This window comes from Lampetra fluviatilis, chromosome 8 (assembly GCF_964198595.1).
Source record: "Lampetra fluviatilis chromosome 8, kcLamFluv1.1, whole genome shotgun sequence".
In the NCBI taxonomy this organism is placed as follows: domain Eukaryota; kingdom Metazoa; phylum Chordata; class Hyperoartia; order Petromyzontiformes; family Petromyzontidae; genus Lampetra; species Lampetra fluviatilis.
The window spans coordinates 11281614-11300796 of NC_136282.1; the positions used below are offsets into that span (position 1 = coordinate 11281614).

Sequence of the window (19183 nt, forward strand, 5' to 3'; positions counted from 1 at the left end):
ACCCGCGTTTGTGCCGGCGTCACCTGCAGTGTTGCCTGGGCAAAGGTTGAGAGTTGAGAGTGCGTGCAGGGGAATTTGAGGGTTAACGAGTACACGGACTGAACGCGTTGCGTTTGATGCCTGTTGAGAGGATTTAACAAATACTAAATTTTGATTTAAAGCTTTCGTGACTGCAGGGATTCATATTCTTGGTTCTTTCGGTAAAGTCACGTAGAAGGGAAATAATAAAATAAAAAAAATATAAAACAATAAAAAACATATTTTTTCAAATTTTCTTGCTGTGGATTTCACACCTGATGATGATTGCTTGTGTTGCAGTCGAAACGTCGTGAGAATTGTTATTGTTTTATATTAATACTATTGTATTATTTCCCTTCTACGTGACTTTACCGAAAGAACCAAGAATATTTAACAAATACTCTCAAGCTTTGCCACGCATCAATGCGGGTGTCTTCAACCGAATTCTCGCTCCTGGATATGCGTCGCAGCAGTGCGTGGCGAAAGCTTGAGGGAAGAAATATAGGGTGTTTAAAATAATAGACCCAATTTTAAAGCACTATATTTCACGATGGCAACATGCTACAATTACACAAAAAATTACAAACGGTTTAATGAGTTGTCAAATTGTACTAACCATTTTATAAAGGCTCTATGTGCCCTCCACCTGCTGTATGGGCAACATCGAGACGATAGTTGAATTCGTCCCAAACGCCTCTCAAAGTGTCTTCTTCCACTGAAGTCACCGCTGCCGTGATTCTGTTCTTGAGGTCATCCAGATTAGTCGCTGATGGTGGCACAAAAACAACACGGTCTTTGACGTATCCCCACAAGAAAAAGTCGCAGGCTGTGATGGTCTGGGGATCTTGGGGGGCCAAGAGTGTAGCGCCAAGTCTTGGGGTCCCGTGCGACTTATCCAACGTTGCGGCAGCGCGTCTTGCGAATGACTGAGGCTAGGGGCTGTTTGTGCGCTGGGAGAGGCATCGAGCGGTGATCATTTGAAATTCTATGCCCCGCCCTCTCCATGCCCCGCCCTCTCCATGCCCCGCCCTCTCTAAGCCCCGCCCTCTCTATGCCCCGCCTTATTTATGCCCCGCCCTTTCAAGTGGTAAGAGTTTCATTCATGGGCGGTTCATGGTTGCAGAGATCTAGCGATTAAACAAATCGGGTCCATCATTTTCAAACACCCTGTAAGTTGGCGTGCGAACCAACCGTGGAGACAACGCCTGGAATTGGTCCGATTATGCAGAGTTCAGTTGTTGGCTGGACAAGTTGAACGGGATCATTGCAATACTGAGTTTGCATTCTTAAGTATTATTTTGAAAGTGCACAAATTTGTATTCACGAATCTTTGATATTTTTCCACAATTAGTTTTTCTTCCGACTCGATGAAATAAATGTCCCGCACACTGTTTCTGTAGAGCGTGTTGAGAGAGCGTCACGTTGTATAGGCGCGATGTACATCCACGTTGTATGATATGTTGCAAGAGTCTCTATATATAGTCTGTTGGTCTCTTCATGAGAATTTGTGTAATTCTGCAGGTCTCTGTGCGAGTCTATGCGTTTTCTCCTCTGCCTATGGAAAATGATTTCTTATTAAACAAAAAACACAGGCAACGGTAGTGTATCGGTTAGCGCTACGAACCCGTTAAAACCCGAGTTCGACTTTTGCTCACAGCCAACATCGGCGATGAATATCTGAACTGGTCTTGGGTTCTCTGCTGAGTCGACTCACCCTTCAAAGTGAGTCGCTCGTGCGGTGTGTAGACGTCGTCGTCACTGGGGGGACAAATGCAGCCGAGCGTGGTTGCTATACACCAACCCCTTCGTGTGCTGTGCCGACCTTCATCGGTGCTTGCGAACAACACTTGCCCCAACAGCCCGTAAAGGTTACACGGATGATCTTAGTCTTTTATTTCCCTCTGCCTACGGAACACTGCCTCTTGAGAAACAAAAACAAAACAAACCATACCCACTGTTGCTGCCCAACGGCTTGAGATACGGTCGCATTCAGATGCTACGTGAATCTACATTGAATTATAAAGTGAATAAGAAACACCCCCCCCCCCCACCCTGAGCAATTTGTACTGGCAAGTCCACACATCTCATGGGTGAGTTCGTTATGCGGCACGTGGGTGCTACTGTGACGGTGTCTAAATTAGGTTACTTGGCATTCCCGGTCACTTGACCGAGAACGAATTATTTTGCGCGCCTGTGGTTATTTGAAAGTCACCCATTCAATCGCCTCGCCTGGCCACCCTTTTTTTTCGTAACCGCGAGTGGTGTTGGCTCATTAACCAGGTAAATACAGCAGCAAAGGGTGCGTATGTGCACACGCGCGCACGTGTTTGCTTTGGACGCACTCCAGGCATTCCTTGTTTTGTTTTAAGCCACGGTTCGCGCCGTTCGTGTTACAGCCGTTGTCAATCCACTGCTGAAGGAGGGCCGCCACGCACGACGCAGTGTCGATGGTGTGCGGCTGTTTGACCATTCTTCACCACAATGATCAGCGAGCGACCTCCCGTTGAGTGAATATGACTTGGGGGAAGGTCTTCGCTGGTAGGCCTGGAGTGGAGAGTGCGTGGCGGGGAGTGCGGTGATAGGAGATAGGTAGCAGAGTGCGTTGATGGGAGTAGAGTGGTGCGAGAGACTAGGGGGAGTAGTGGAGGTAGAGTGAGATGAGAGGGGAGAGGTGGAGGGGTAGAGTGAGATGAGAGGGTAGAGGTAGGGGGGGTAGAGTGAGATGAGAGGGGAGAGGTGGGGGGGTAGAGTGAGATTAGAGGTGAGAGGTAGGGGCGGTAGAGTGAGATGAGAGGGGAGAGGTAGGGGGGGGTAGAGTGAGATGAGAGGGGAGAGGTAGGGGAGAGGTAGGGGGGGGGTAGAGTGAAATGAGAGGGGAGAGGTAGGGGGGGGTAGAGTGAGATGAGAGGGGAGATGTAGGGGAGTAGAGTGAGATGAGAGGGGAGAGGTAGGGGGGGGGTAGAGTGAAATGAGAGGGGAGAGGTGGGGGGGGGTAGAGTGAGATGAGAGGGGAGATGTAGGGGGGGGTAGAGTGAGATGAGAGGGGAGAGGTAGGGGGGTGTAGTGAGATGAGAGGGGAGAGGTAGGGGGGGGTAGAGTGAGATGAGAGGGGAGATGTAGGGGAGTAGAGTGAGATGAGAGATGAGAGGTAGGAACAGAGGAGTCCATAGATGATCTCAGAGAGGACTGACTGCGATCTTGAAATGAATTCGCGATTGGATTGAGAACCGGTGGAGCGATCGGCAGTCCTTGGGCAATGTGGCCTCGTCTACGGGAACGTACACATCGCCTGGCGTGAATGCGTTCAGCATCATCAGGCATGTGCAGCGTGTGCGCCCTGTAATATTTAACTATGTGTTACTTGCACGCGAGTACAATCAACCCGCACTGACCAGCGAGGTGAAGTATGGTCAGATATCGCCCACGGACCCGCACATGTGTTAGTGGGGAGGCAAGTGATCCAGCAGCCGATCGATAACAAGGGATGTCCGTGTACTTTCACGTCTCATAACGTGTTATTTGAACACGCGAGCCTTGAAGTGCGTCGTCAAATATCATGGCTTTGTTTGAAGTTTAAAATTAACCAAAGGCTGCTGGTAAGTGGCTTTACCTCCTGCAATCCAGCTTAGAGAGTGCACGCACTTTCAATTGTCAATGGTGAATCCGGTACACATCCTGGAAGCGCCAGTGTTGATCAATTTGAGTTCATTCGTAACTTTGGTCTTCATACGTAAACCGTATGGTATATCAACACGATAACCCATTTTTAATCCACCTCTGCGTGAAGGCCTAGTCTTGCATGGAAGATTGTTTGACCATACTTCACCACGCTGGCCAATGGGGGTTCGTGAAAGGACGTTGAGTTGAAGAGATGCCTTGAGCGATTCGGATATTAGTCGCCGAATGGACGTGGTCACAAATTAAACTCCAACTCGCCGGGTTCATCACGTTACAGGCAGTGCGCAAGCCCCCTGCGTCACCGCTCCTAACCCCTTAACCTTGACGAGTTGCTTCAAGTGGAAAACTACATTATTGACGTTTCGTTAGTCACAACGGTTGGCTACGTACGGTGCGAGAGAAGAGTCAGCGTGCACACGTACAGCTGTCCTAGTGGGCCATCTCTATCTTGTATATCAAAGGCTCGGGGATGTCTGCAACAAACTCAGCCGGATTCCAATAAACACATTCCTGCGGAGGGAGCTGGTAGGAACGTTGGGTTGCTCGGTCAATGGCCACGGTCAACGGCAGGCGTGGTGTATTGCGCAAATATGCCCGACTGTGAGGGCGGGCACAAGCCGGCGTGAGTAGGTTAAACGTTGAGTTTTATAAGGGCACCATGGGGTGACTAGCCCCTCCCCACTCAGCCCACCCCCCACCCAGCCCCACCCAGCCCCACCCTCCCCACCCAGCTCCTCTCCACCCTCCCCTCCCCACCCAGCCCCTCCCTTCCCACCCAGTCCCTCCATGCACGACGGACGGACGGACACAATAATCCCCTGTGGGCTGGTGTAACCAGGAGGTTCCTACCAGTATAACGTTGCTCTATCAAGAGTCAGATCGTTTGATTCACTTCGTGGCGTGTCGGAAAAGAACCCAGAAATCGATAAATGTGTCCTTAAATAACAACAATAATAATTAAAATGTAGAATGCGCATTCCATCCTAGCGGCACAATGCGCAAATGCATGAACAGCAGCAAACAAAAACAGAACCAGGGTCACCGACCAAACACTCAAGAGGGAAGGTCAGAATAAAGGAATGTTTGATAAAAAAAAATACAAAAACAACTAATAAATGCGCGAACGTTTAACCAAGACCTGCGAGATCGCGGCGGTAAATTACGCCGGTTTTCAGACGGTGTGTTGTTATTCTAACAAGCCACGTGTTCGCGTGGTCTCGGCGTTCGAGTGTAATCCGCGCGCCGTCCACGTGAAACTCTCCAACCTCGCGATCTCGGCGCGCGTGCACGCGGCGCCACTTCGCGTGCACGCGATCTCGGCGCGCGTGCACGTGGCGCCATCTCGCGTGCACGCGTGGCCGGTGCAGTGCCGGATTTAGTTCGTGCTGGGCCCTGTCGCAAATGTCATTAAGGGGCCCTAAATAAAAAAAAATTTAACCCGTAAAAACAAAGTTTTTCACTATAAATCCTTTATATGCGTGGCATCGGTTTTATTTTATTATTCATTTCTGTTTTTCTTGAGTAAGAGTTTCATTTTTATCACATTCGCATTTTAAATTAAATATGAAATGTTTTTTTTTCCTAAAAAGTGGAATTTTTGGAAAAAAATTTCACAAAATAAATTGTCACGCACAACGAGTCTGTGTGCAAAATGTCAGCTCGATTGGATCACGGGAAGTGGGTTAAAAAACGACCGAAAGATTTGCACGGTCGTAAGCGCACAAGCAAGCAAGTGAACTTAATATTAAGGATTTAAAAACCCCACAAATATTAAACACACACATTTTTTTTTACTTGCACAATAAAGTAAGTAACTCCTCAAACCCTGCCACGACCCACACGACACAAGCCCCTGCCTCCTCCACAAGCACTTTCTCTCCACGATTCCGATTCCTCCTCTCCAATTCTCAGCTTTGTTTTCTTCCCGACAAAATCTCACGAACATCGGTACAACGAGCCGTCGAATATATTTCGATTACAAACAGTGCCGGATGAAGCTAGTGAGGGGCCTGCAGCATATGTTATAAAGGGGCTCTAAATAAATAAAAATATTAAAACACAATTTTTGTTTTACTTGCAAAGTAAAGTAATTGTATTTCTTTCATTTGCTAATACGGCCAGATAGTACGACAAATCGCTAACCTTAAACACCCAGTCGTTCGTATAAGCTGAAGGCAGTATAGTACTATAATAATAGAGCAAGTGCAGAATCACTGAACCGGAATTGATAGCATGAAAGCATTTAGCGCGGGGCCCTTGAAAGTGCGGGGCCCTTGAAAGTGCGGGGCCCTTGAAAGTGCGGGGCCCTTGAAAGTGCGGGGCCCTTGAAATTGCGGGGCCCTTGAAACTGCGGGGCCCGTAGCTATTGAACCTTATGGCGGGACCCCGGGGTCCCGAATAAACGGAAGTCAAAATCGTAATGAATTTATGTTTTTTTTTGGCGACTCCGTCCCACGGCGCACATCAGCGCCGCGACCCGACTGGCGCATTTCGTTCCGTTGTCGTGTCGTCCAAGCGCAGCAGCGAGGACGATGGCGCAGAAGAAACAAAACTTTGATTAGCGCGTCGTGTAGAGCTCGTCGAGAGGAATCGATCGCCGTGTCGTTCGCCTTCAACAGACACGAAATGACGTCGCAACGCAGCTCATGCGAGAGCCGGGGGCTTATGTGAACCTGGGGGTCCCGCCATCGGTTTCACGTGTAGCTACTTTTGCCACGAGGATACAATCCGACACTGGCCCAGGGTGACTCTCGCCTGCCCGCAGCGCTGGCGGCGGCGATGCCAGGTGGCTTCCCCGCCGCCAGCTGCCGCTCGTGAGTCCCACGTTGTCTGTCGAGCACGCGGTGCGCGTGACACTTCATCTTTTAGCGAGAGATGCGTCATTACATGGCGCAGGAGCGGTCAATGCGAATCGTTGCAACGGCGTGAATCTCACCTGCGCTACGTGCCGTCTGCGGTACATTCTCATCATCGTCATTATCGTGAGCCATGGTAAATCCACTGCTGGATGAAGGCCTACCCCCCCACCCCCCAAGCAGCCATCACCTCTTACGAGTTTTGAAACACACACACACACACTCATACTCGCGCACACACGCGTTATACTGGTAGGAACCTCCTAGTTACACCAGCCCACAGAGGATTATTGTGTCCGTCCGTCCGTCGTGAATCCAAAAATGGGAGGAGTGTGGCTGGGTGGAGAGGGGAGGGTGGGGAGGGGCTGGGTGGGGAGGGTGGAGAGGGGCTGGGTGGGGAGGGTAGGGGAGGGTGGGGAGGGGCTGGGTGGGGAGGGGCTGGTCACCCCGTGGTGCCCTTATAAAACTCAACGTTTAACCTACTCACGCCGGCTTGTGCCCGCTCTCACAGTCGGGCATATTTGCGGAATACACCACGCCGCCGTTGACCCTGGCCATTGACCGAGCAACCCAACGTTCCTACCAGCTCCCTCCGAAGGAATGTGTTATAGAGTGTACATCGTGCACAGAGACCTCCCCGTCTACTGCGAAACTTAACAGCGCCTCCTTCTGAATTAATCGTGAAAATTCAATGAGGCTTCCCTGGGTAAATACCTAAATAGTCCACTTCGTACCCGCTCCACGAACGGATTTAATCGCTCCATCTCCCGAGTCCACGTCCCCGCCGTTCGCGCGTTCCATTCCTTGACTGCTGCTCCGTTATTGTTCTCGACCTTTCGTCGTCATCCCTTCTCGCGGCGACGGCGTTCTGCCCAAGCCCCACTGACTGTTCTTCAGAGATTGAATGATCTCGTTAACCTCTGTGCGTGTCCTGTTATGCGCGTGTCATTTCAACGCAGGGCTGACGACCTTCTCGAATGTCTGTGCAGCAATTCCCGCTCACGGCCAACATCAGTGACGATTATCTGAACCAGTCCTCGGCTCTCTCTAGGTCGACTCAGCCTCAAATGAGTACCTGGTGCGGTGTGTAAACACATCGCCACTGGGGAGACAAAGGCGGTCGGGCGTGGGTGTTGGCCACCCACCCCATCGTGTACCGTTACGGCCTTCATAGGTGCTCGCTAACAGCACTTGCCCCTACAGTCTCTTAAGGCTACACGAGGGATCTTTGTTTTTGTCAAGAGAATTTGCAGAATTCCGTCTGTAGCATGCGGTGCTTTTAAGTGGAGGTGGAACAAGACGACAGTGTTTTTTTTCTTTGTAGTCCGCATGGATTTAAAATAACGACCAGGAGATAATGTGATGTCATTGCCCAAATCACCCAATTATCATAACGTAATTGGCACTTACAACCCTAATTACACGCGGCTCTATTTGACCGACCCTACCGCACTGCGTCATCGTCGTGTCTGGTATCTCGCTGTGCGTAAAAATCGCATCTCCAAATATACATTTTAAACGGACGCAGAAATAATGATACGGTCATACAATAGCTGTGTGTGAATGACGCATGACCCGCATATACACAATGGTGCACATGTCCACGCACGGCCACGTGTTTTGTTATTTCTCAGACGCAATGACAGACATGTCGGCGAGGAAAAACAAGTGCCTCGGTGTGACCGGAACGGCGATGATTCATGATGCAGAGTTTGGGGTTTTTTTTGTGTCGCCCTCTCTCCCAAATTTTAATCGAAGCCTTGCCCAGTGCCTCGATGCTCCTGAAGGCGGTGGCACCAATGACGCACGGCTTGCAGAGAGACGCTGTCGCCACACACAAAGATCCGCCGTGTAGTCTTAACAGATTATTGGGGCAAGTGCTGTTAGCGAGCACCTATCAAGACCGCCTTTGTTTCCCCAGTGGCGATGTTTACACACCGTACCAGGTACTCATTTAAGGCTGAGTCGACCCAGAGGAGGCCCAGGACCGGTTCAGATAATCGTGTTTGCCGTGAGCGGGAATCGAACCCAGGTCGCCAAGTTCGTAGTGCAGCGCGCTAACCGCTACACTACCGCTCCCCACGTACACACAAGTACACACACATACATACACACGTACACACACATACATACACACATACACGTACACACATACACAAACATATACACACATACACGCGCATATACACGTACACACACACACGTACACACACACGTACACACATACACACACGTATACACACGCATACACACGTACACACACGTACACACACACGCACACGCACGGCAAGCCCTGTGTTTGCAACGTCCGGATATCCGGGTGTGGACGAGCTGAGCCGGGAGCTGCGGGCTCGCTCCCACACCCAGCGGCGTCGCGGTTCCCAGAGAGGGGCGAGGGGGTGGGGGGGAGGGTGGGGGAGGGGGGGGAGGTTGGTGGGGGAGGGGGGGGAGGGGGTGGGGGAGGTTGGTGGAGGAGAGAGTGGGGGGGAGGTTGGGGGGGGGTTGGTGGGTGAGGGGGTGGGGGGACTTCGGGGGGGGGGGGGGTCGGGGGGTGTGGGGGTGGGAGGAGATGGGGGGGGGGAGGAGGAGAGGGTGGGGGGAGGTTGGGGGGGGAGGTCGGACGTTGGGGGGGGGAGAGAGGGGGGGGGGGTGAGAGGGAGGGGGGGTGAGAGGGAGGAGGGGGTGGGGGGGAGGGGTGGGAGGAGGGGGTGGGGGGTTGGCAGTGCACCGGCTGATTGGCCTCGTCCTCGAGATGCGAGAAGAGGGACACTGAAGGAGGGAGGAGGACCACGAGCAAAGCAGCCCTCAGTGCCCGGCTGGCAGTATGGACTGGCTCATGGGGTAGGTGTGTGTGTGTTGCAGTGTGTGTGTGTGTTGTGGTGTGTGTGTGTGTGTTGCGGTGTGTATGTGTGTTGGGGTGTGTGTGTGTTGCGGTGTGTGTTGCGGTGTGTGTGTTGTGGTGTGTGTGTGTTGGTGTGTGTGTGTGTGTTGCAGTGTGTGCGTGTTGTGGTGTGTGTATGTGTGTTGGGGTGTGTGTGTAGCGGTGTGTATTTTGCGGTGTGTGTGTGGTGTGTGTTGCGTGTGTGTGTGTTGCGGTGTGTGTGTGTTGCGGTGTGTGTGTTGCGGTGTGTGTGTGTTGCGGTGTGTGTGTGTGTTGGGGGGGGTGTGTGTTACGGTGTGTGTTGGGGGGTGTATGTTTGTTGGGGTGTGTGTGTGTTGCGGTGTGTGTGTGTTGCGGTGTGTGTGTGTTGCGGTGTGTGTGTGTTGCGGTGTGTGTGTGTGTTGGGGGGTGTATGTGTGTTGGGGGGTGTGTGTTTGTGTGTGTGTAGTGTGTAGTGTGTTGGTGTGTGTCGCGGTGTGTGTTGCTGCTGCTGCTGCGTGGCCGCGGTGCGAGCCACCGACTTCTCTTGCCTCTCCGCGAGTCGCCTTCGCGACCACCACCACGTCTTGGCCCGAGTTTGTCGCCAAGCACGACTTCACGGCACGGCACCCCCGACGTTTGGAACCGGAGACACTTTTTTTGTGTTTCCGCGCACGAAGAAGTTTTTTTTTTTACCGAAAAGCGCTCTCCGGCTTCTGTATTTGTTGCACCCCGAAAGCCGAAGAGCTTTCTTACAAAGTTGGGTAACAGCAGATTGTGTTTCTGCCTCGTTACAAAAGCAGTCTTCCTCCGGGGAATACGGTCCACGAGGTTGTGACCGTTACCAAAATATCCGCTGGGGAGAGCACGTGTGTGTGTGTGAGTCTGTATGGATGTGCGTGTGTGAGTCTGTATGGATGTGTGCGTGTGTGAGTCTGTATAGATGTGCGTGTGTGTGAGTCTGTATGGATGTGTGCGTGTGTGAGTCTGTATGGATGTGTGTGTGCGTGTGTGAGTCTGTATGGATGCGCGTGTGTGTGAGTGTATGGATGTGTGTGTGAGTGAGTCTGTATGGATGTGTGTGTGTGTGTGAGTCTGTATGGATGTGTGTGTGCGTGTGTGAGTCTGTATGGATGCGCATGTGTGTGAGTCTGTATGGATGTGTGTGTGTGTGAGTCTGTATGGATGTGCGTGTGTGTGAGTCTGTATATATTTGGATGTGTGCGTGTGAGTCTGTATGGATGTGTGTGTGAGTCTGTATATATATGGATGTGTGTGCGTGTGTGAGTCTGTATGGACATGCGTGTGTGAGTCTGTATGGATGTGTGTGTGTGTGAGTCTGTATATATATGGATGTGTGTGTGAGTCAATATGGATGTGTGTGAGTCTGTATGGATGTGTGTGTGTGTGAGTCTGTATATATTTGGATGTGTGTGTGTGTGAGTCTGTATATATTTGGATGTGCGTGTGAGTGTATGTATTTGGATGTGTGTGTGTGTGAGTGTATATATTTGGATGTGCGTGTGTGTGAGTGTGTATGGGTCTGTATATATTTGGATGTGCGTGTGTGTGTGAGTCTGTATGGATGTGTGTGTGAGTCTGTATATATTTGGATGTGTGTGTGTGTGAGTCTGTATGGATGTGTGTGTGAGTCTGTATATATTTGGATGTGTGTGTGTGTGAGTCTGTATGGATGTGTGTGTGAGTCTGTATATATTTGGATGTGTGTGTGAGTCTGTATATATTTGGATGTGCGTGTGTGTGTGAGTCTGTATATATTTGGATGTGCGTGTGTGAGTCTGTATATATTTGGATGTGCGTGTGTGAGTCTGTATATATTTGGATGTGCGTGTGTGAGTCTGTATATATTTGGATGTGCGTGTGTGAGTCTGTATGGATGTGTGTGTGAGTCTGTATATATTTGGATGTGCGTGTGTGAGTCTGTATATATTTGGATGTGCGTGTGTGAGTCTGTATGGATGTGTGTGTGAGTCTGTATATATTTGGATGTGTGTGTGTGTGAGTCTGTATGGATGTGTGTGTGAGTCTGTATATATTTGGATGTGTGTGTGTGTGAGTCTGTATGGATGTGTGTGTGAGTCTGTATATATTTGGATGTGTGTGTGTGTGAGTCTGTATGGATGTGTGTGTGAGTCTGTATATATTTGGATGTGCGTGTGTGTGAGTGTGTATGGGTCTGTATATATTTGGATGTGTGTGTGTGTGAGTCTGTATGGATGTGTGTGTGAGTCTGTATATATTTGGATGTGTGTGTGTGTGAGTCTGTATGGATGTGTGTGTGAGTCTGTATATATTTGGATGTGCGTGTGTGAGTCTGTATATATTTGGATGTGCGCTGTGTGCGTAAGTCAGGACGCGTTGTTACAACGACCCCTCCGTGCGCTGCGTTGCACACCCCACGCTGTCTATGCATTTCTGCCCTCCCCCCCCCCTCTCTGACCACCCTGCACCGCAGTGTGATATATTTCAAGCTGCACTCCCTCCTAGAGTCCACACGAGACCCGCTCCCCACCTCCTCTGAGATGTATCCGTTCATTATCCCGGGCGCCTCGTGTTGACTGCGTCCGTCCGCCGAGCTACGCACGTGACGCTTGGCCCTGGCTTTCACGCGCAATGGGGGATTCGTCAAGCGACAACAACCCACGGCTGCATGACGCTCACAGGCGTGATAATTGTTTTTTTGTACCCTTTTATCTGGCAAAAAAACTGACACCTGTTTTACGAGGAGTCATGTTTGCATTGACCACAATACCTGCAGTCGGAATGCAAACAAAAAACACAACTCTGATAATGTATGCATTGTCCTTGAAATTGATTGATCCACACCCGAGACAGCTTTCCTTAGAGCCTAGTCTCACACGGTGTTGGACCAGATGACGCCAAAAGGCGTCTTGTTGCAGCGTCAACTTGACGCGTTCAGGTGGTGTCCTTTTGGTCAACCTGTCGAACAAAAGGCGGTTGCTGCATCGTGCGCTTCTGAGACCGTCTGGAACGCTCTTCCACCCGATACTGGATTAGCAAGCCACTGGGGCTGTGCACTTTTAAATCTAAATTGAAACAACAACAACAACAACATCAATTCTCTAGAACTGCTTTTTGTGTTGACTGTTGTCCTTCCCCCGCACCTCCCATTATCACGGTTGGCTACGTACGGCGCGAAAGAAGTTCAACGTACGTAATGTGATGCATGTTCAAGGCGATGTGCGCAATTGCATTTAAGCAAGTTTAGCGTACACGCTGTACAGCCGCTGCAGGGGCTATATATCCTACCAGGTATCATCCGCATAGTTTCAGTAACCAGGGGTGAAAGCAACTCATAAGTTCGAGTCGCTGGCTACGAACACCGAACACTCCGACTTGGTCTGGTCACACCTCGACAACCCAAGCGGGCACGAAGTCTGCTTCGTGACTCGCACGGGTCGTCAATCTTGGGGCTTGCCAAGCCGTTGTTGGCGTGGTCCTCGCAAAAGTATCCCAGGACATGGCACTGTTGCTGACTCTCAACTCACTCCCCCTCGTACGATGCGCGAGTTTTGCACCGCGCCTGCTGTTTACATTCGCGCCTGCTGTTGACCACACACCGCAAATGCAGCGCAACGTTCGATCAAGGGTCTTGAGATTCCGTGGGACGCGATTCTCGTCAAAAACACATTCCTGCTGCGGAGGGAGCTGGTAGAAACGTCGGGTTGCTCGGTCAATGGCCAGGGTCAACGGCGGCGTGGTGTATTCCGCAAATATGCCCGACTGTGAGGGCGAGCACAAGCCGGCGTGAGTAGGTTAAACGTTGAGTTTTATAAGGGCACCATGGGGTGACCAGCCCCTCCCCACCCAGCCCCACCCCTCTCACCCCCCACCCAGCCCCACCCTCCCCACCCAGCCCCTCCCCACCCTCCCCTCCCCACCCTCCCCACCCAGCCCCTCCCTCCCCACCCAGCCCCTCCCTGCACGACGGACGGACACAGGAGGTTTCTACCAGTATAACAGCCGTGTGCGTGTTCCATATGAAGGCGCCTTGCTTTTTGCGCCGTGTTTTATTTTTCGTTTAATTTGCGTCGCCACTCGTCGCGTCACGCGTCCGTGACGTGCGACGCGATCGGGAAGCCACCGGAGCGATGCACTTTTAAATGTATAGATTGAAGACGCATTTCTTTAGAACCGCGTTTGGTGTTTAGTGTGTTTTCCTTCCCCCGCACCTCCGATTAGCGCGGTTGGCTACGTACACGCGATCGTGTGGTTGCCTTGCACGCAACGGTCTCCATCGATAAACAAAACAGGAAGAGCCAACAAGCCGCTCCATACCAGCGCGCTTGAGTTTGATTGCGAACACCCCCCCCTCCCACCCTGCTTCCTCCACCCCTTGCTCCCTCCCCCCGCCCTTCCCCCCACCCCCTGCTCCCCCCCGCCCTCCCCCCACCCCCTGCTCCCCCCCACCCCCTGCTCCCCTCACCTTACCCCCACTCCCTGCTCCCCCCCGCCCCCTACTCCCCCCCACCCCCTGCTCCCCCCACCTTCCCCCCACTCCCCCCCTACTCCTCCCCACCCCTGCTCCCCCCCGCCCTCCCCTCACCCCTGCTCCCCCCCTGCCCTTACCCCCACTCTGCCCCCCCCCACTCTCCCCCCGCCCTCCCCCCACCCCCTGCTCCCCCCCCTGCTCCCCCCAGCCCCTGCTCCGCACCCCATCAGTGTGGACGCGGTGCGTGCAGGGAGTGAGCTGTTTGTGCGGCGCGCGGCACGCCCCGAGCCGAGCTGTGCACTCGTTTAAATATTCATTGCCCCGGGAAGGTCACGCGTTGGGGGAGCCAAGCGGTAAGAGGTTGCATGTCGCTTCAGAGAGAGAGAGAGAGGGAGAGATGCAAGGCAATGTTACATATGCGCGTACACGTCTGAGATGAGTGTGCCATAAGACGCGCGTGTGTGAATATTACGGGGAGCAGTGAGTGGGTTAACGTTTACTGAGCAACGATACCAGGGCACTTTCCAAAGTTCATATGACGGTGCTTTTGCCAATACCGTTGGGTATATTCATCGGCATTTGTTCAACAAGCCTGATGTTCTCTGCGGATGAGACCCAGAAGGCCGAAACCAGTACATGGGGTTGCTTGCTTAAACAAATGCTGCCGCTTGATAATAGTTGTCTGGAAGCCAAGAGCCTGATAGACTAAAACACGTGTTTTTTAATATGCACCCCCTAGGTAGACTCAGCACACAATGAATACAGTAATGGTGTGCTATGGTAAAAATTATCTGCTCACTAATAGCACTTGTTCAAACAGTCTTAACCAGTCAAACATGGCGATTTGTATTTTCAACATTACGTAAATGCTTCTTCTTGGTTCTTTCGGTAAAGTCACGTAGAAGGGAAATAATAAAATAATAAAAATAAAACATAATAAAATAATTCTCACGACGTTTCATCATTCAGACGCTGTCTTTCCGACAGACCTGGTTTTCACCTGAGGACGGCTGCTTGCGTTGTAGCCGGAACGTCGTGAGAATTATTTTATTATGTTTTATTTTGTATTATTTTATTGTTTCCCTTCTACGTGACTTTACCGAAAGAACCAAGAAGATGAATCCCTGCAGTCACGAAAGCTTTAAATCGAAATTTACGTAAATGCTATTAATGTATCAGCAATATGCGGATATTGAACAGTTTAAAAAGAATACCATATGAACAACTAAGTTGGTTGATTTCAACAACAAAATATTCCAACTATCCCCGTTGTCTGAAGGTTTGGTAAGCCTTGAGTGCACGGCGAGTGATGTGGCCCCAATACGTGTGTTTGCTAAGTTGTGTTCGGATTATCGGAGGTAGCTCACAACGCCACTTCAGCACCACGGCCAGCGACATCCCCATCGTTTCCAACTCGGAAGCACATTCCACACAGCACGCCACCTTATCGCTATTAATAGCAACTACAATTGACATCCATTTGCGCAATCCGCTGCTGGATGAAGGCCTTCTCACGCCGTGTCGGTTGCATGAGAGTTGCTGGACCACACCTCGACCACGTTGGATTAATGCACGCTGGTAAACTAGGGCCCCTAACGCCGGTTCAAATCGGTTATAGCCAACAAAGACGGTCACTGCATCGCGCGCTTTCCGATGTGCTTCTGCGGCCGTCTGGAACGCTCTGCCTTCCGATATTCGGAAGTTACCGGAAGCGGTGCACTTGTACGTCTAGATTGAATACGAATTTCTTTAGAACTGCTTTTTGTACTGAGTTTGTTATCCCCTCCCCCACCGCACCTCCGATTGGCACGGTTTGCTACGTACGGTGTGACAGAAGTTAAACATACATACATACATACAGTGGATTTGAACTCACGTTTCCGGGTTCATAGTGGCGCGTTCTTACCATTGCCCAGCACTCCTCCTCCCCTCTTCCTTCCGTTTTATTATTAATCAAATCACAAGTCAGGGTAGGCTCTTTCACACGCATGCGCGAATATGTGGCAGCTTGTTTGCCCTTGGCCAGTGGTGAAAGTTCTACATTTCTATGATGGGTAGGAGTCTATGAATAGGACACCAATTGTTGACTCCCCATGAATTGATACTCGATGTCTGAAACAAGGAGTTCACTCCCGAATTGGATTTTAACTCGCAGATTCTACATTTGGTCCCAGTACGTACTGCTACAAGCCAGACCTCATTATATTTGAATATAATCGCTTTTAAACACGTCTTATGAATGGGGTGTTTTAACGGCTAGGTGTGATGGTTTGCTTAAACACATTTCTGTGGAAATGTACAAATGTTAGTACCGTTAAATATACATCATTCTTATTTTTTTAGGATGTACCCATCTTAATCACTCATCTATTCTAATTACAGACATTACAATTCCTCTCCTGCAAAATGGGCGTCTTAATTTAACAAGTGGGTTTGACAATCATAACAAGTGACGTTCTTTAAAAGACCACTTGCGTTCTGAGATCGAGTTGGAGCATGACTCGTGCATTAAACCCTGGAGTCCCCGCTACCTCGCTTCGATTCCCATCCACAGCTGTCATCCGCGGAGAAAGGCATCGCAACAGGCCCTATCACAAAACCCCCTTCAGCAATCAGCAATGACCGGCATGGCGAAGTATGGCCAAACAACCACCATGACTGACATGGCACGGGGAGGCCTTCATCCAAAAGTGGATTGAGACAGTGCTGATATATTGTATTATTATTACAAGGGTATAACGTTGTCGCTTCAGTTCACTTTATTTTATACGAGGATCGTTCCGGCGTCACACAATCGAGCCTTCCATTTATGAGCTTACCAACACCAAGGTGTAAACAATGTCTGTTCAGCTACATGACACAATTTTTTTCATGTCCTTGGCTGCTATGTAGGCAGTTAACACGAGTGGTGCTAAAACGTACGGCAGTGTTGCCAAAATTATAAAAGTGACATTACAGGGACTCCTCTACTTACGAACGAGTTAGGTTCCAGAAGTCTGTTCGTAAGTCGATGTGTTCGTAAGTGCAACTTTGCTCCCGTCGATTCCAAACATGTTGTACGGCGTGTACACTAAACACGGGGAATGGCTTTAAAAGTTGTATTATCTCCTGCAGATGTAGATGCCAGTAGTTATTCATGTTCTGCAGATGTAGACGCCACCACCGCCGTCTATTGCGCAGCAGTTGAACTTACGACTCTCGGTTCAAACAGGCAACTGGACGTACGGACAGGTTTGTTCGTATCTCTGAAAGTTCATAAGTCGAATGTTCGTAAATAGAGGAGTCCCTGTAAATGAATACTATCCAACACATATAATAGTCTTAGGGTACTGCAGAAATTACTACGACTTAGTGATCTATAGAATCTTATAGAGATAGCTTACACTGGAATGCTCAGCTATTTTAATGTTTTTCTGCTTTAAAATTGTATTTATTACTGTCTTGAGAATGTTTCTACTGTCTCGCTCCAATTCCCATGTAGATTTCTAAAGTGGTAAAGATTATTAGTGAAAATGGTAAATAAAATGGTAAAGATGATTGAAAATGGTGAAGATAAAATGGTAAATAAAATGGTAAAGATTGTTATTGTTAAACTCCAAAAGCTGTCATACAATACGGCACAATACAGCTGTCACACAACACAGCTAGATGTTAAAAAATTTGGTAACGGTTATTGAAAGTGGTGAAGATAAAATGGTAAAGATCATTATTACTAGAGCCAACAAACTGTCACAGAATACAGCTAAATAGTAAAGAAACTGGTAAAGACTCTTGAAAATGGTAAAGATAAAATCGTCAAGATCGTTATTCTTAAACCCAACAAACTATCACACAATGCAGCTCACAGCACAACACGACAACACAAAAGGGTAAGAAGCAAAAACTGTGATCTGTTGTGATGCAAATCTGCAATTGCACATGGGTGGTGGGTGGAGCCTGATTAAAATAAACATTCACCTGAAATGGGCTCAAAACCATCGGAAACTAAATTATATGAAACAAAGTACTTTAAAACCGCTGCATGCACTTTGTATATAAAGCACTGATATACACGAGAGGAAATGAAGGTGCACGCTTTTGACGCTTTGTGCATTTTATAAGCACGTGTTAACACTTCTCAAACGTGACCGTTCCTGTAGGCCCGAACCGTCGTCTTTGGCTCGGGCAGTCGTGTGCGGTCTGGGTGGGCTGCTGCTGATAGTGTAATTGTCGTCATCGTCCTCATCATCATCATCAACCAGACGTGGCTGCCACTCTCCCCACCCCCTGCCTCATTACCATGCAGCACAGTGCGTGTGTACACGATTCGCTAACAGCCTCGTGGTGCGCGTGTGACTCATTTCACGTCGATGTGGGAGGACGCGCGTCCTTCGAAGTGTCACACCGCCGTCTGGAAGGACGCCCGAAGCGTCTTGCTGACACTGTCCACTTCCTCGCCCTTAAGCGAGAGAACACTTCGGGAGAGAGGCTTCGTTTCATTCGGATTGTGTTGGCGCTCTGGTCACGACGACGACGATGATGATGATCATGACGATAGTAATAATGATCATGGTGATTCTAGGCGATGGTAATGACGCTAGTTGATGTTTTGCTAACGTCTGTGAATCACGTGCGTTCATCAAGTGGCGTGATCTATGCAAGAGAGAAATATTCTGTCGGCAGTTGTGGTGGATCAATGTGTGGTGCATTGCATCGTGGCAGCTTTGGCCCTGTTCGGGTAACGTGCGTTCGTAAACGCATCAGAATCCCCCCCCCCCTTCTCCTTAACGCAGGGGTTATCTCCTAGCTTTTTGTTGTTGTTAAAGAGTAACGTTTATTTTGGCATCGTTATAATTCTATCATCCCCTTGTTGTAATCGGTACCGGATTATCTTAGTAGCAAAAGTAGCTACATGTGCTACGGGCCCCGCACTTTCGAGGGCCCCGCGCTAAATGCGCTCAAGCTATCAATTCCGGTTCAGTGATTCTGCACTTGCTCTATTACTATAGTACTATACCGCCTTCAATTTTTATGAACGACTGCTTGTTTAATGTTAGCGATTTGTCGTATTATCTGGCTGCATAGCAAATGAAAAAATACAATTACTTTACTATGCAAGTAAAAAAAAGTGTGTTTTAGTATTTTTTTTTTAGGGACCCTTTATAACATATGCTACAGCCCCCTCACTCGCTTCATGCGGCACTGTTTGTAATCGAAATATATTTGACGGCTCGTTGTACCGGTGCTAATGAGATTTTGTCGGACGAAAACAAAGCTGAGAATTGGAGAGGAGGAATCGGAATCGTGGAGAGAAGTGCG

General features: G+C 49.7%; 1 protein-coding gene across 1 annotated transcript in view; it reads left to right on the forward strand.

Moving 5' to 3' along the window:
• The first annotated feature begins 9286 nt into the window (after nucleotides 1–9286).
• LOC144933878 (MOB kinase activator 2-like) overlaps nucleotides 9287–19183 on the forward strand; it is a 53604-nt gene continuing 43707 nt past the window's right edge. Inside the window, exon 1 of the mRNA XM_078859145.1 lies at nucleotides 9287–9392. Within this exon, the coding sequence (XP_078715271.1) occupies nucleotides 9376–9392 (17 nt within the window). The 5' untranslated portion in view covers nucleotides 9287–9375. The remainder of the gene's footprint in view (nucleotides 9393–19183) is intronic.